The following is a 17,820-nucleotide window of genomic DNA, read 5'->3' as shown; positions in this document are numbered from 1 at the left end:
TTACAACCACAATTGAGAACAGAATTTCTAACTAAGTAAGTTGCTAAGTAAGGTGGTTATTAATGAGCCACACCCAATTTTATGATCTTTTGTGCCACAGTTGTTAAGTGAATCATTGCAATTAAGTGAATCACATGATCATTAAGCAAATCTGGCATCTCCCATTCCCTTTGCTTATTGGAAGCCAGCCAGGAAGGTCACAAATAGTGATCATATGACCCTAGGAGGTTCCTGCTGGCATAAATACAAGGAGGTTGCCAAACGCCTTATTTTGATCACATGACCATGGGGATGCTGTAACAGTCATAAATGTGAGGAGCAGTCAAAAGTCACTTTTTTCAGTGCTATTGTAACTTGGAATAGTTGATAAATGAATGATTGTATGTTGAGGACTGCCTATAGTTTACAAGCCAGTATTTCAATATGTATTGTTAATGAGGTCCTTTGTTTTCCTCAGTTCATGGCCAAAAAGGTCTCAAGATTTGAAGAAACATTTATAGAAAAGGAATACCTGACGTGTTGTGGATTTATGTGTCACAAGCCTTAACTGAAAGAAGTCCCACATATCTGGTTCAGTCTCATTGACAGAATCAAGTATGCATCATCTTCTAAGACTTGTTTTGGAACAGAAAGACCTTTCACGTGCTGGAGAGCTCTTTTCTCTGGACGATTCTGAAATAGAAGTCTGCCTATCTGAAGCTCTTGAGCAAATCAAACTAATTAGTTCATCTCCTGTAAGTAGAATCTTTCATACTCTTTGAAAAGCAGAATATGCCTTTGAAAAATGAGACTTAGCAACAGAAGCTCACTGAAAACAGATTACAAATCTCACTCTCAGTAAAGTGGGAGCAGTTATGATTTCTTTTCAGAATGACTGGGAACATAGCACATCAGTGTGTCTGCCTGAAAATAAAGTCAGCAGGAAGCAAAATTATTTGAAAATGTTTTCTGGTTGTTTAAAACAGAGTCACCTCGAACCGTAAGAAAAGCTGCAAATAAATTTGATAAATAATAAATCAATCAATCATTGCTATTATTATTATTTAGAACCTTTTTTTAATTAAAATCATCAATGTAATAATAATTCCCTGTTTTTAGGCAAAGAGTGAAAAGAAAAGCAATATTGAATGATTGCAAGGATAGCAGAATATGGCAATAAAATTTAGAAATTGGGCATCTTACAAAATATTTCAGTGTTTTAGAAAAAATATTTTTCATACAAAGTACACTTGGTATCTGGCCTTTAAACTCAAATATTAAATATGTCTTAGTGTTTCTTGTGATAAAGGGATATTGCCAAAGTATATGCATCTGCTAGATGACACATGAATTACACCCGTCATCAGATTTATGCATTTTAGAATTTATTATTATTGAGCAATTTGGCAGACTGGCTAAAAATTATCTAATATGAATCATATACACCCAGGATTTGTATCTTTGACTGAATGGCTTACAACCTGACTTGAAAACAATACATATTAAAATAGAATAAAACAATAAAGTCTGTATTCCTTGGCCAGTGTTAAAGAATATTAACATGATGCCCATGGTGAGCATTTATTGATTTTCTCAAGAGGCTTACAGGAGAATATATGTTCCAAGAATAGTTATTTACCAAGCATCCCTGTTTTTTACTTATTTTGATTTTTTTTCTTTCAAAAGTATGCCCTACTCAGGTACACACGTACCTTTCAAATTTCAGCAAAAAGCCTGTGGTAACTTTGAAATATATGTAGAATAATAAATCCATCTAAGCCGCTGCCTTAGCTCATTGATACCACTGTTGAATTCAGTATTATTATAGAACATCAGACAATGTGGAGAAAACATTTGCCATTAGTTTCCACTTGAGGGCAGCAATAATGCATAACTGACCTAAAAGAACTTTAAATTTTAAAATGATTTAAATTTTCAGAATGTGAAGGATATACCGGTAGGTAGTTTTTCACAACTGAGAATCGAATGCAAATTTAATAGTAAATCTATGCATTCTTCAATATCTCACAACTGATAATTATTTTTAAAAGGATAGCATTCATATTGCCAACATAGAAACAAACACAGATATGAGTATTAAGAAGGCTCACTGTTTTTAATAAGAATGTGTGGTTCGGGAAGAAGGAAGGAGTGTAAGTGGGCCATTGTTTTAAGGCAAGTGGGGAAAAGCTAGGAAAACTTGAAGAGTGAGCTTTGGGAATAGGAGCAAAGTCAATAATAAGAGGGGGAGGGAAAGGGAAAGAGAAGAGGGATTTATGAAAAAGTAAAACTATTACCTGTAAATAAGCATGAATTGCTGATATTCCTCCAACAAAAAACAACTTGTACTAATTAATCTTACTATATTGGGTTAGATAGAGGTACTCCTTGACTTATTATAATAATTAAGCCTGGAATTATGATCATAAATTGTTGCAGTTGTAAGTCACCCAGTCACTGGGAATAATTTTCTGGCCTTTTTCATGGCAGTTGTTAAGCAAATGCTACTGTTGCATTAAGAAATGCAGAGGTCATTAAGGAAATGACATGACATTAAGTAAACCATTCACGTGACTGGTTGTATTTATTGGAAACTGAAAAAATTTATGGAAACTGGCAAAAAATATATCACAAATTGCAAAGACATGACTGTGAAATGCCGTGACAGTTTGTAAAGCTGACCCACCCAACATGCAATCATATGACTCTGGACGGTATGACATGATCACTTATGACAATTGTGGATGCTTTATGGGCCATCAAGCACCTATTACATGGCTGTCATAACTTTCAACTGTCATAAAATGACCCAGTTGCTAAGCAAGGACTACCTGTAAAGTTTTAATTGTTTATAATCAATGAATTAAAAAAAGAAACCATATGTGCCCCTTAAATTCCAAAATACTATGCTAAGACCTTATTATGAGAGAAGATAAAATCAGCAGTAAGATTTTAAATTATATCTACATAGTCCCATAGCAAATTGGAATAGAGTTATGCCATTTCCAGCTTAATAAATCTAGTTTCCAAATGGGCATGATCAGTTATGATCAATGACAAATCAGTTAAGGTGCAGTTAAATATCAAATATTATTTATTTATTTATTTGATTTGATTTGTCAATCGCTTACAAGATAAAAGATATAAGTATATATAAGAAAAATAAAAGAAACAATAGGACAGAGACGGTAGGCACGTTGGTGCGCTTATGCATGCCCCCTACAGACCTCTTAGGAAACTGGTGAGGTCAATAGTAGACAGTCTAAGGTTAAAGTTTTTGGGATTTGGGGAAGAAACCACAGAGTCAGGTAGAGTATTCCAGACATTGATCACTCTGTTGCTGAAGTCGTATTTCCTGCAATCAAGTTTGGTGCGGTTAACCTTGAGTTTGTATCTATTGTGTGCTCTTGTGTTCTTATGGTTGAAGCTGAAGTATTCATTGACAGGGAAGTCATTGCAATGTATGATTTTATATACCATACTTAGATCAGACCGAAGATAGCGTAATTCAAGGTTTTCTAGGTCTAGAATTTCAAGTCTGGTGGCATAAGGTATTCTACAATGAGTAGAGGAGTGGAGAACTCTTCTTCTGAAATATTTCTGGACTTTCTCAACTGTGCTAATATCAGATACGTAATGTGGGTTCCAGACTGATGAGCTGTATTCGAGTATTGGTCTAGCAAATGTTTTGTATGCTCTAGTTAGTAGTGTGATATTACCAGAGAAAAAGCTATATAGGGTTAGGTTAACAACTCTTAATGCCTTTTTGGCTATGTAGTTACAGTGGGCTCTAGCACTTAGATCATTAGAGATGAGTATTCCAAGGTCCTTGACAGAGCTTGGATCATCAACAAGGTCTTGACTATTCAGCTTGTATTTTATTTTCTGATTTTTTTTTGCCAGTATATAAGACAGAGCATTTATTTGTTGAGATTTGAAATTGCCATTTGTTTGACCATTCTGATACATAGTCAAGATCTTTTTGAAGTGTAGCAGTATTGTCTGTGGTATTGAACAGCTTTACATTATCAGCGAAGAGAACGCAGTTGCTTTTAATATGATCACAGAGGTCATTTATGTAGAGTATGAAGAGAGTTGGTCCTAGAACACTGCCTTGGGGGACACCACTATTGACAGCTACAGAATTTGATAGGACACTCCCAATTTTGACCATTTCTTGTCTGTTTGACAGGAATGCTTCCATCCAGTTATGCAGTTGTCCAGAGATACCATAAGATTTTAGGAATAGTTTGTCATGTACCACTGAATCAAAGGCTTTACAGAAGTCTATGTAGATTGCATGTATTGTTTTGCCCTGATCGAGTTGTGTAGTCCATATGTTTTTGCAGTATAAGAGTTGCAGATTACAGGATAGTTTTTTTCTGAAACCAAATTGTTTATTAGAGAGTAGGTTGTTTGTCTCTAAGTGGAGGATAATGGATTGGTTAATAATTGATTCCATGACTTTACAGGTGACGCAGCATAAGGAGATTGGTCTGTAATTTTCTTTCTTTTTTCTTTTTTTGGAAAAATACTTTATTAGTTTTACCTTTAAAAGCACAACACAACTACAAGTTATGTACAACAAAAAGACAAACAGGCCTTAGCATAGGCCAAGAAGGAAAGAGAGGAAAGCCTAAGAGAGGAAAAAGGGAAGAGTAAGGGAGGGGAAGGGTAGAGTAGAGAAAACAGTTAAAATAAAACCATATTTTGTGACTGTCTGTTAGATCCTTTCTTCTTCAAAAATATCGTCGGCAGTACTTTTCTTTATCTCTGCTTCGGAGGCCCTCAGCCATAGTTTTCCTAGAGGTGATCTATCTTTGGTTTAGCCAATTATACAAAGAATTCCAATTGTTGTAATAGGATGAGGATTCTTTATTTTTTAATGCTTGGGTTAGTTTGTCCATTTCGGTGCATTGTAAAATTTTCTGAATAACCATATGTTCAGTGGGGATAGAAGGTAATTTCCAGCATTGGGCGAATGCCAATCTGGCTGCGGTTAAGATATGAATTACAATATACTTCGATTTTTTGGGTATTTGTTTATCGAAAATTCCTAGAAGGAAGGACTCTGGTTTGTACTCAATTTGTTCCTTGGTTATTTCCTCTAGCCAGCGCCTAATTTTTTGCCAGTACTTCTGGGTTTCCTTGCATGACCACCACATATGGAAGAAGGTACCTTCTATGCTTTGGCATTTCCAACAATTGGGGCTCATGTTGGGGTGCATCTTCGCCAATCTCGAAGGGGGCAAGTGCCATCTATAAAACATTTTATATGCATTTTCTTTATAAGCTGCTGATTTCGTGATCTTAATGTTCCTGTTCCAGATCCTTTCCCATTCTGCTAGGGTAATGCTCCGTCCCACGTTTCTGCTCCATGCAATCATATTTCCTTTGACAATTTCTTGTTCTAATTCAGTTTCTAATAAATGTTTGTAAAATTTAGATATTTTTTTTTGCTCGGTCCTAATAGGATTTTGTCTAATGTCTGTAATTTATTGTAGATTCCAAATTCCTTAATATCTTGTTTGTATCTACTATGAATTTGAAGGTACACCCACTGATCAATTATATATCCTTGCTCTTGTAATTCTTGTTGTGTTTTCAGTTTTCCTTGTGGATCTAATAAATTTTCGTACTTAATCATTTTAGTTATATCCAAATTATTAGGGTGTACTATCGCTTCCATTGGAGATAGCCAAATCGGTATTTTTAGATAGAGTTTTTTACGTACTTTTTTCCAATTGGTTAATAGAGAGTCCCTGATAAGATGCCTATGGAAATATGATTGCCTGGGTTTCCCAGTTGACCATAGGTTAGGCAAGGAGCTGGTCCTGAAAGATTTTTCAAAGATTATGCTTAGAGGTTCAGCTATGGCAGTGGATAGCTTTTTTAAGAAGTAGGCACATATTCCATCCGGTCCAATAGATAGCGATGGTTTTAGATTGTGTAGTGCTTTTTCAACATTGTCTTCTGTAAAATCGATATGTATTAGATCATTGTAGTTGTTTGTGGTTCGACTAGGAAATACTGGGCATGATCCATTGCTGTTTACAAATACTGAGCCAAAGAATGTGTTAAAGAGGTTGGCTTTAATGATGTGGTCGTTGCAGTATTTACCATTAGGTCCTTTCATGGGTGGGATGGACCTTGAGTCTTTTAGTTTGTTGTTTACAAAATTGTAAAAAGCACGGGTGGAATTGGTGCGTAGAAGGTTTTCCTCTTGTTTCATGTGATAAGTAGTACATTCAGTTTTTATCTGGTGGCATAATTTTTTGTATCGGCTTTTGAAGTTGGCAACGTGACCAGATTTGTTTTTCCTCCAGAGTGAACTCTTTTTGGATTGAAGTTTCCTTATTGTTATGGATAATCTGTTTTTGGGGGGGCGGGGGGAGTTGTTATTAGTACATATAGTTTTATGACTTTTTTGACTTCAAGTAAAAATATGTTGTCATGGTCTTCAACAGCATTGCGTCCAGTGAATAGAGATTGTCAATCAAAGGATGAGAGATCATTGTTTATAAGATCATAGTTGCCTTTTTTGAAGTTATAATTGGGGATTACGTCATTGTGATGATTTTTGTGTGGGCGTATGTTGAGACAAAAGTCAATCATATTGTGGTCACTGTTGGAAAAGGGTTCTTTAGTTTGTATTCCGTAAATTAAATTCAAACTATTGCAGAAGATGAGATCGAGGCAGTTGTTAAGTCTAGTGTTGTTGGTTACTAGTTGTTCCAGTCCCAGATTTGTAACAGCATTGTAGAAGGTTGCATGTATGGGTTCAGTTGTACATTCGTTTAGAGTCCAGTTAATATGAGGTAGATTGAAGTCACCAAGAAAGGTAAAAGTGTGTGGGCAGGATGTTGCCCATGTTAGTAGTGAATTTAGCTTCTTTACATGTTCAGTGTCATAATCAGGTGCTCTGTAACATAGTAAGAATCAAAATATGATATTTAAGGATAGTTCACAGATGATGGTCTCAGGAAGAGCAAGCTCCTGGGTAACTTGGATGTTTTTTAGATGTAAGGACTTTTTGTAGAAGATAGCAACACCACCTCCTCTACGAATTTCACGATCTGATCGGTAAACATGATAGTCTCTTACTGTGGTAATGGAGTCAGAGAGAGATGCGTTGAGCCATGTTTCACAGACAAATATAATGTCGAATTTAGCCATATTTAGTAAGAGGATAAATTCAGATATTTTATTCACAAGGCTTCTTGCATTAAGTAGCTTGCATTTAAGGCCAGCTGTAGTTGGATACAATGTCCTCCCTCCCTCCCTCCCTCCCATAGAGCAATTAAAGGAAATACTTTTTTCTATAGCAAAATTACATAATGCATTACTTCAGGATAATTGCAGTGGGTGCTGACTTAGGTGGTTCTGAAAACGATTAGATTAGGTAACACTTCCAGATGTGACACACTTTTTAGGAATTGATGCACTGTTGCTGAGATTTGGGCATAGGGACAGACTCAGGCTGAGACAAAGCAAATCCAATAAGCAGCTTTCTTTTTTTATTATTATTACTAGATGTTTTACAAAATACAGCATTTGTCCAACAACTGAAGATTTAGGCTTGTTTGTAATTAGATAATATTTCTAAGCCTTAAAGTCTTTAAAATCACCCCAGTAATCTAATTACACTTCTACAATTACATTTTTTTTACATTTGAAGATCTTATTGTATTTCTTCAGCAATCCTCCATACCTATCTCACAGTATGAAATTTATGCTGCTTTTCCCAGCCAACCTTTCCCAAAGTCACTTGCAACCATACTGAAGATGGAATGTGTGGTCTGGTGCTTGGGCTTGTTGTTGGATGGAATGTTGGAGAATCTAGTAGATCCCTTCCTACTGTTAATACAGCTCTGGACTGGATATTATTTCTAAAGATCTACTTCTTGAGGCTGCTATCACTGGCCAATTTTCTGGATTACCAACATTCCAGATTTAATTTCTGGAGAGACTGTTACCGTTCTTGGCTTCTACTAGTACTTAGTATCCCCTCATGTTCTTGAGGTGTGCCTTCTGTTGTGACACCATTCTTCATTGCTTGTATACTCCTCAGACAGCTTTGGGGGTTCAGCTATCCCTCAGTTCTTCCTTGAGCTACCTTGTTTCATTTGTCTTCTTTCACAAATCCTCACCTTTAGAAAAGATGTCCTTTTCTAAAGGACTGGTTTGTATTGCAGTCCAGGGTAGAATCCTTTAAACGGAAACAGACAGAGGGGTTCAACTAATATTCTGTTGTAGTTCACTTTTTAGATATCCAGATATTTTAGTTTTAAAAAATTATTTAAGCTCAAGTTAGGTTGGTAAATACATTTTTCATAAATAATCATAATGTTCCTTTGGTAAGAATCTAGCAATTTTGGAAACTGAACATTGGATGAGACTGTCCCTTTCATTCTGATTTAACAAACTGATTTACATAGGCTTATCATAAATGACAAGTGATAAATTATGTTTTAGTGCAGCAATAGAAAACTTTAATTACTGTACAGTCTTTGAATTGAACTCATTTTTTGTATAAAAAGAAGTAATTATAAAAGTACAAGCACATAAAGGAAGGACAAAGGAATCAAATATTATATTTACTTGGGTCGTTATTTTCAATTTCAGTTGTCCAACACAGAATTTATAGTTGGAAGAGCCCTCAGAAGTAATCCAATCCACATCTCTCATCCATGCAGGATCCACATGAATATCTCTGATATCCAACCCCTGTCTAAAGATCTCTAGTGAAGGAGAACACAAGATGTCATGATGGAGAACACAAAATGTCATGATGGAGAACACAAAATGTCATAACACATACTTTTTCTTCCTGTCATAGACAGTCCTTCTAATTAATTTTAGATCCAAATTGCTAGTGAGGTCAGGCCACAATAAAATTGGAAACTTTTCTGCTATTGGAGCCAAACAGTTGCTACGTTCCTATATTGCTGCTAGTATTTTCTATCCAGTTGGAAAATGTTCTCCACACTTAATACTTTTGGGTGTGGAGACTTGGGTGGTTTATATAATATTTACAAGTGGGGCTTCAGTTCTATCAGGACCAGCTGGACTGCTTTCACTCTCAGAATGGCACTAGGTCTCTCATTGTTTAACAGCATTCACTTTTCTCTCCCACAACACCATGTAAAATTCTGTGTCAAACCTTCTGATAAAACCTTTAAACTAGATATGTTTCAGAGCCTGTTTCTTGTAACATAATGGATGGAAAGATTTCTGGAACTGAGATGGTACATGATTATTGTCAGCAATGGCCAAGGATCCAGATTAAATCTCTTCAATAAAGTACTTTGGTCCTGTCGCAACAAAGCTTTTGTAATGGTCCACAGAACATCATCAATTAGACCACGGGGTTTTTTGTTTGTTTGTTTATTTAGTGTATGGCACATGTTACCCAGGAATCACTGAGGAGGCTGGCTGCCTCTGTGAAAGGGATTTTTTCAGGTGGTGTTATCTTTACCTGTGGGATGCCTGAATGCCAGGAGGAGGCTGCGGTGGCTCACATGTTAAGATGCTGGGCTGCCCACTGCTGAGGTCAGCGGCTCAATTCCCATGAGTGAACAAACCAGATAGGAACAAGAATGGAGCCCCCCAGACCACTTGGTGGTAATTGATAACTATAAGTACAATTTGTATGATTTGTTCCTTTTGTTCATTAGAAAACTAATATACATAATCTCAAATTTCTGTATTAGAAACATGCAGTGCTCAAATGAACCAAATTAGAGTACAAGAGCCAGCAGGTCATACTATGGAGTCCATGTCCATCAATCTTTAACCTCTAAAGTTAGCTAACCCCAAGCTTGGTTCCATCAAAAACCTACATATTCATTATTAAATGTCTCATGTTCCAGCAAGTCCTTATATTAGCAGCAGTTAGAATGAGTTTCTGATAAGATGTGTTGTTAAACATTTATTTAATTTATTTATTTATTTGGTTTGTCAATTGCTTACAAGATAATAGGTATAAATAAAAACACAGTTATGAATACATGGATACATATAAGAAAAATAAAAAAAATAAAAGAAACAATAGGAAAGGGATGGTAGGCACGTTGGTGCGCTTATGCACACCCCCTACAGACCTCTTTGGAAAGGAGTGAGGTCAATAGTAGACAGTCTAAGGTTAAAGTTTTTGGGGTTTGGGGAAGAAACCACAGAGTCAGGTAGAGTATTCAAGACAATGACCACTCTGTTGCTGAAGTCATATTTCCTGCAATCAAGTTTGGTGCGATTAACCTTGAGTTTGTATCTATTGTTTGCTGTAGTGTTCTTATGGTTGAAGCTGAAGTATTCATTGACAGGTACGACATTGCAATGTATGATTTTATATACTATACTTAGATCGGACCAAAGGTGGCGGAGTTCTAGGTTTTCTAGGTCTAAAATTTCAAGTCTGGTGGCATAAGGTATTCTGCAACAAGTAGAGGAGTGGAGAACTCTTCTTGTGAAATATTTCTGGACTTTCTCAACTGTGTTAATATCTCAAAGGTCCTTGACAGAGTTTGGATCATCAACAAGGTCTTGACTATTCAGCTTGTATTTTATTTTCAGATTATTATTTTTTGCCAATATGTAAGACAGAGCATTTATTTGTTGAGATTTGAAGTTGCCATTTGTTTTACCATTCTGATACATAGTCGAGGTCTTTTTGAAGGGTAGCAGTATTGTCTGTGGTGTTGAATACCTTTACATCGTCAGCAAAGAGAACACAGTTGCTCTTAATATGATCACAGAGGTCATTTATGTAGAGTATGAAGAGAGTTGATCTTGGAATGCTGCCTTGGGGACACCACTGTTGACAGGTACAGAATTTGATAGGACACTCCCAATTTTGACCATTTGTTGTCTGTTTGACAGGAATGCTTCTATCCAGTTATGCAGCTGTCTAGAGATACCATAAGATTTTAGTTTTAGGAGTAGTTTGTCATGTACCACTGAATCAAAGGCTTTACAGAAGTCTATGTAGATTGCGTCTATTGCTTTGCCCTGATCAAGTTGTGTAGTCCATATGTTTTTGCAGTGTAAGAGTTGCAGATTACAGGATAGTTTTTTTCTGAAACCAAATTGTTTATTAGATAGTAGGTTGTTTGTCTCTAAGTGGAGGATAATGGATTGGTTAATAATTGATTCCATGACTTTACAGGTGACACAGCATATAGAGATTGGTCTGTAATTTTCAACTAGGCTGGGGTCTCCCTTTTTGAAGATGGGGATGACTGTGGCTTGTGATCATAGTTTTGGCAAGGAGCTGGTCCTGAAAGATTTTTCAAAGATTATGCTTAGAGGTTCGGCTATGGCAGTGGATAGCTTTTTAAAGAAGTAGGCACATATTCCATCTGGTCCAATAGATAGTGATGGTTTTAGATTGCGTAGTGCTTTTTCAACATTGTCTTCTGTAAAATCGATATGTATTAGATCATTGTAGTTGTCTGTGGTTTGACTAGGAAATACTGGGCATTTACAAATACTGAGCCAAAGAATGTGTTAAAAAGGTTGACTTTAATGGTGTGGTCATTGCAGTCTTTACCATTAGGTCCTTTCGGGGGTGGGATGGACCTTGAGTCTTTTAGTTTGTTGTTTACAAAATTGCAGAAAACGTGGGTAGAATTGGTGTGTAGAAGGTTTTCCTCTTGTCTAATGTGATAATTGGTGCATTGAGTCTTTATCTGGTGGCATAATTTTTTGTATTGGCTTTTGAAGTTGGCAACGTGACCAGATTTGTTTTTCCACCAAAGTGATTTCTTTTTGGACTGAAGCTTCCTTATTGTTATGGGTAATTTGTTTTTTCTGCTTTTGGGAATTGTTATTAGTACATATAGTTTGATGACTCTTTTGACTTCAAGTAAAAATATGTTGTAATGGTCTTCTACAGTATTGCATCCAGTAAATAGAAATTGCCAATCAAGGGATGAGAGATCATTGTTTATAAGATCATAGTTGCCTTTTTTAAAGTTATAATTGGGGATTCCGTTGTTGTGATGGTTTTTGTGTGGACGTATGTTGAGACAAAAGTCAATCATGTTGTGGTCACTGTTGGAAAAGGGTTCTTTAGTTTGTATTCCGTAAATTAAATTCAAACTATTGCAGAAGATGAGATCGAGGCAGTTGTTAAGTCTAGTGTTGTTGGTTACTAGTTGTTCCAGTCCCAGATTTGTAACAGCATTGTAGAAGTTTGCATGTATGGGTTCAGTTGTACATTCATTTAGAGTCCAGTTAATATGAGGTAGATTGAAGTCACCAAGAAAGATAAAAGTGTGTGGGCAGGATGTTGCCCATGTTAGTAGTGAATTTAGCTTCTTTACATGTTCAGTGTCATAATCAGGTGCTCTGTAACATAGTAAGAATCAAAATATGATATTTAAGGATAGTTCACAGATGATGGTCTCAGGAAGAGCAAGCTCCTGGGTAACTTGGATGTTTTTTAGATGTAAGGACTTTTTGTAGAAGATAGCAACACCACCTCCTCTACGAATTTCATGATCTGATTGGTAAACATGATAGTCTCTTACTGTGGTAATGGAGTCAGAGAGAGATGCGTTGAGCTATGTTTCACAGACAAATATAATGTCGAATTTAGCCATATTTAGTAAGAGGAGAAATTCAGGTATTTTATTTACAAGGCTTCTTGCATTGAGTAGCTTGCATTTAAGGCCAGTTGTGGTTGGAATAGAGGTAGTTAGGGGCGTGCGTGCCTAGTTTTGAGTGATGTTGGATTGGATGGGTTGGGGTTGGATGCGGAGTTGTGGATTGTGTGACTTTCTTTTGATGCAATTAGCATGGTAGTCAGTGTATAGGTCCTTTTCCCATTGTCTAGACGGTTTTTGAGTTCTGCACAGAGTTCACGGGAGTGGATTCTTTGCAGTATGGATAAGTCTGGCCTTGAGCAAAGTTTTTTATGGGTGGGATTTTTATGGGTGACATTGGATTAAATGCCAGCCATTGTAATTCTCAGCAGAGAACTGTTACAGTCAAAATAGGTTTGTCTTTGGAAAGTTGACTAATTCCTGGGTTTTTACTGAAATGCTGTCTATTAAGTCTTATTCTTGATTGCAAACCAGTGCAAATTTCTTGTCTGATCTAACCATGTTATCACACGACCAAGGATTAGCTTTATTCTGCATATTGTAAGAATCTCAACAATCAAGATAGGTCAGAGTGGTGCAGCAATTACTGATTTCCATAATTTGGAATTTTGGCACAATTTTTATCTTTTTTCAACCAGATATCTAGGATCAAAATCAAAAAATAAAAATGTATTTTTTCTCTCTTCATTAACAAAGACTGTTTAAGTGTTGGTCAGTCTGCAGACACTTTAGCCTTTTGAGGTGTATTACTAGATTTCATCCTTCTCTATTGAGGTACAAACTGACATTTAATTTAATAAGCTGCACAACAGGAGAAATGGTTGTGTGTTAGGATTGGAGAAAAACAACCAGCATCCACAGGGTAAATGTAAGCGAAGGAATCGTGCATAGTACCATTCAAAATGGAATTTAGCCTTAGGGGAAATGGCTTCATCAGAAATCAAGCAAGACTGAACATATCCAAAATAAAATCAGATCTCTAAAGTACTAATTACTTATTGCCCTTAGATATTTATATGGACTCCTGAAAGAATTTACAGTTCGTAATCTGTGAGCTTTATTTTTTCTTCTTCCACCCAGTATGTTCTGTTTCCAGGAAGATTCAAAGAACAACAAAAAAAAAACTTCCAGCAAACTTCTTCCAATAAAGGGTAACAATCGGGACATTTAGGCAAATGTCCCTCCTTGGTTTCTTAGTGGGAGAAAGAATTACATTACAGTTACTTATAAGGTTGATCCCTGAAATTGGAACTGCTAGAGGTGCTTATTACATGAAGATACTCACTTTGTTATTGAAATTCCTTGCTTCTTGTCTTTTTCTAAAGCCAGAATGATATGAACTTTACACATTATTAATTTGCTTATTTAGCTGTTAAACCTTTAGGAAAATTCTCACGGTAGTTTAATTAGAATAAAAATTCAAAAAAATTAAATTATAATTTTAATAATTAAATGAATACAAATGAAAAAAAGAAAGATCTTTGAAAAATGGTAAAAGCAGGAAGCATAATAGATTTTTCTGTTAAAGATTCTGACACAGAAAACATAGTATTTAATGTAAAGACAGGGAAAGGATAAATAAACCCTCCTGACCTTCCATAATTTACCTAAAGATGTGGCTTGGGGCTCCAATAAAGGAGCATCACAATGGAGATGGTTGACTGATTAACCACAGATCCCACCTTCCCTCCTAACTTGCTCCCGCCTTCCTGTCTTTTAATTGGGTTACTATATTTGGCTGTGTGTTGTATCCTATTTATGTTTTTACCTCCGCAAAGTTTTTATTTTTTATGATTGTAAGCCGCCCAGACTTACCCTTTGATAAGATGGGCAGCCAATAAATTTTATAATAAACAAACAAACAAAAACAAATATTCACCCTCAACAACAGCAGTTGAGATGACACTAAAACATGCTAACGTTAGTGCACTTCAGAGTTTAGGAAGAGTTATTTAAGTTTTTTGCCAATGTAAACAAAGGGACAGGGCTACTTAGGAACATAGCCCTGTTAGAGCAAATTGATCCAGTTGAACAGATTATTTCAATGCAGTAATTGCTCAAACATGGCCCATTATAAGAATGGCCAACTCTTGAAAATCCATAATGTTTTAATAAAGCCTATAACTAGTGGACAATAATACATGATTAGAGCTTTCTGTCTCTCTTTAAAACCATATTAAGTATACAAGGGGCCACTTGAAATATTGTCCTTAAAAGTTTGGAGGCAGCCTTGTCCAGACAGGTAAAGGAATTACATGGTCCCAACTGAACACCAAAGATAAGATATGTATTTCATGTTATTCTGGTAAAGTAGTTATATTCTGGTTGTGCCAATGATTTTCGTGCCTTTTGGATTACTGAGTTTCATTGTGTGCTATGAAAAACCATGACCAAATGTTTGAATTTTTTAACATGTTTTAAAGAATGCAAATTAAGATCTTGATTTTAGTGCAGTCTAGCCAAGTGCTTTTCAGTCACAATGAACCAGCCTCCCTGCCAGTCTAAATACTAGAAAATGTATAAGTGAATAAACACTTTCCTCCAGGTATGGACTTTGGAACAGATATCCAGGAAAGTCTCCAACTGCTATCATATTTTATCTCAGGACTATCAGATGAATGACAATGACCAAGCAGTTGTGGAGATTTGTATCACTCGAATTACTTCAGCCATCAGGGAAACAGAATCCATCGAGAAGCATGGAAAAGCTCTTATTGATCTCTGGGAGTCATGTTTAGAGCACAATCTGAAACCTTTTTGTAAAGATGAAGACACACCACATGCAAAAATTGCCTCTGATATTATGAGCTGCATTCTGCAGGTAGGAATGTTTTGCCTAATGATGTACCTTTTTGAGAGTATGTTGATTAATTCTTTTTTTATAATAGAATTGCACACAAACAGTCTTTAGAAATTATTCCCCAAATTTATAAGTAGAAAAGTTGGGTGGATGATTTATTCAATTATTACCAAGGGACTGAGAAATTATTTAACAACTTATCATGGACAAGATTCCTTTTGTGGTTACAGTAGTAACCATATTTACTACAGTAGTAGTAAATATGCTGAAAAGGGAGGATGGGTTCTCTCTTGATATATTTCCTTGAAATAGAAAGGAAACATGGGAAATCACAAAAAAGGCAAGATCTTCACATTGACCACCTGGCCACCATATAGCAACATAAATTCAAGGATACTTCATCCATGATAAATCCTCTAAAATGTTCTTCTCTTTTGAAAGAATGTCTAAAATAACCTTTCTTTGATCAGATTTCATGAAAAGTATAAAAGAATGTGTTCTACTCTATAGTCTGAAGCTGAAAAAAGGGTTTTAGACGTGAAAATACACATTATACCTCTTGATTTCTCCTTAAAGATCCTGCATTTTTTTTCTGTCCTCATAGTCTAGCCATGTGATTTCTGAAAAAAAGTGTGGGTTGAGTTAAGAAGCAAATATTGGTACGATCTCAACTGAAATACATATTTTTTCTGAGATTGTGTGGCTACTGTGAATTCCTGGGGCAAAGAAGCAGCTGATCCAATTCCTATCCATGCCTGCTCCTAAGCACCTTGTCAACTTCAGAGCCAAAACAATGGGCTTTCCTGCTATTTGAAAAACATTCTGCATACTGGTAGTCTTTGACTTACAACAGTTCATTTAGTGACCATTCAAAGTTACAATGGCACTGAAAAAAGTGACTTATGACTGTTTTCACAGTTATAACCTTTGCAGCATTCCCATGATCAGGTGATCAAAATTCAGATGCTAGGCAACTGGTTCATACTTATCACCACTGCAGCATCCTGGGGTGATGTGATCAATCCCCTTTTGCAAAGTCAATGGGGAAGCCAGATACATTTGACAACCAGGTTACTAACTTATCAACTGCAGTGATCCATTTAACAACTGTGGCAAGAAACATTGTAATATAATAATATCGATTTTAAGTGGTCCGATATATTTCAGATTAATAGTGTTCTGCAATGTGTTAGAAAACTCAGAAATTGGCAAGCAGAACTATATTAATGAAAATGTCATCCCTATGCTCAATTCTTCCAAACTATGATGCATAAGAATTTTTATCTATGATTCATACCATTAGGTTCTGTATAGTTCTCTTTATGTTTCATAAAGATAAATACATAGCTTGACGAGTAGCCTTAGAGTAAATTTTACTGCACATTTTGAAGGTTTAAGTGGAATATTCAACAGAGAGGCACTGTTTTGATGGTAGTCCATATTTCAATTAAGATAAGTTTCTGGAGTCAAATTATTCAATCACAGTCCCTAAATAAATTCTATTATATGATAAGAATGGAAGCAAATTCTATACCCCAGGTCATGTACAGTTTTATACCAACTGATACATTCAAGATTGCAAAACTGAAATAATTTGAAGAAAGACCAAATTTCACTACGTATTACTACATATTAGCAGTAAGTTTAATTACAACCCAGCATAATTTATTTGTTCTTTTGGACAATAAGACATGAAAATGAATAAAAAATGCATGTTTATTTATTAAATATGAACTTGTATTAACTAGAAAGTCTTTTTTCAGGCATTATATTCATAGTAATAGTTGTCCGTCTAAATTGAGGATAGAACTTAGCTAATTTTAAACCTGTCATTACTAAAGTTTGTATTAGTAATTGGGGGTTGTTGTTGTTTTTGGCTCTGCTGGTTAGTTCAGAAGTCATACTAAAGGTTTATTTATTTTAAACTAATATTAATCATATTAAAATCATATTAATCTATTTTCATTGAAAAGGAAATGTCATTATAATTAGAACCTGGTTCATATCAATGGAATGCCATATAAAACTCTTCAAGGCTCAATTATTTTTATTTCAGCTTCAGAACTCTAGGATCAGGGCCAAATACGCATTTTAAACAAATTTTAAAATCTAGTCCAAAAGAGATGTTGATTTTCAAAGCAGTAGTTCTTTAATAAGTAGAACAAGACTCCATTGTCTTCATTTTACTCTAAAGACTCTTGACGAAGATATATTAACTACCATCAAATCAATTATACTTGATAAAAATATATGTGATCAAAAACTTACCCCAATTTTGTTAGGTTGTCTATATTTATAATGTTATTGTTGGTATATTAAAGTAGAACATAGAAAACTCATGACCAGTTGGAAGTGTACTAAAAATATAAGTCAGAGGAAACTCAAAAATCCAGGAAAGAGCAAAATAATCCAGTAGCTTTAAGATGGTTTCACATA

At 35.5% G+C, this 17,820-nt stretch overlaps 1 protein-coding gene across 1 annotated transcript in view; it reads left to right on the top strand.

Annotated features, from left to right (window-relative positions):
* The first annotated feature begins 510 nt into the window (after positions 1 to 510).
* VEPH1 (ventricular zone expressed PH domain containing 1) overlaps positions 511 to 17,820 on the top strand; it is a 124,281-nt gene continuing 106,971 nt past the window's right edge. Inside the window, exons 1-2 of the mRNA XM_087965231.1 lie at positions 511 to 734; positions 15,190 to 15,405. Coding sequence (XP_087821357.1) covers positions 597 to 734; positions 15,190 to 15,405 — 354 coding nt within the window. The 5' untranslated portion in view covers positions 511 to 596. The remainder of the gene's footprint in view (positions 735 to 15,189; positions 15,406 to 17,820) is intronic.

Source organism: Notechis scutatus, chromosome 4 (genome assembly GCF_049901735.1).
Source record: "Notechis scutatus isolate UNSWTSFEM ecotype Mainland chromosome 4, rNotScu1.2, whole genome shotgun sequence".
Lineage (NCBI taxonomy): Eukaryota > Metazoa > Chordata > Lepidosauria > Squamata > Elapidae > Notechis > Notechis scutatus.
This window is presented reverse-complemented; position numbering and strand designations above follow the sequence as displayed.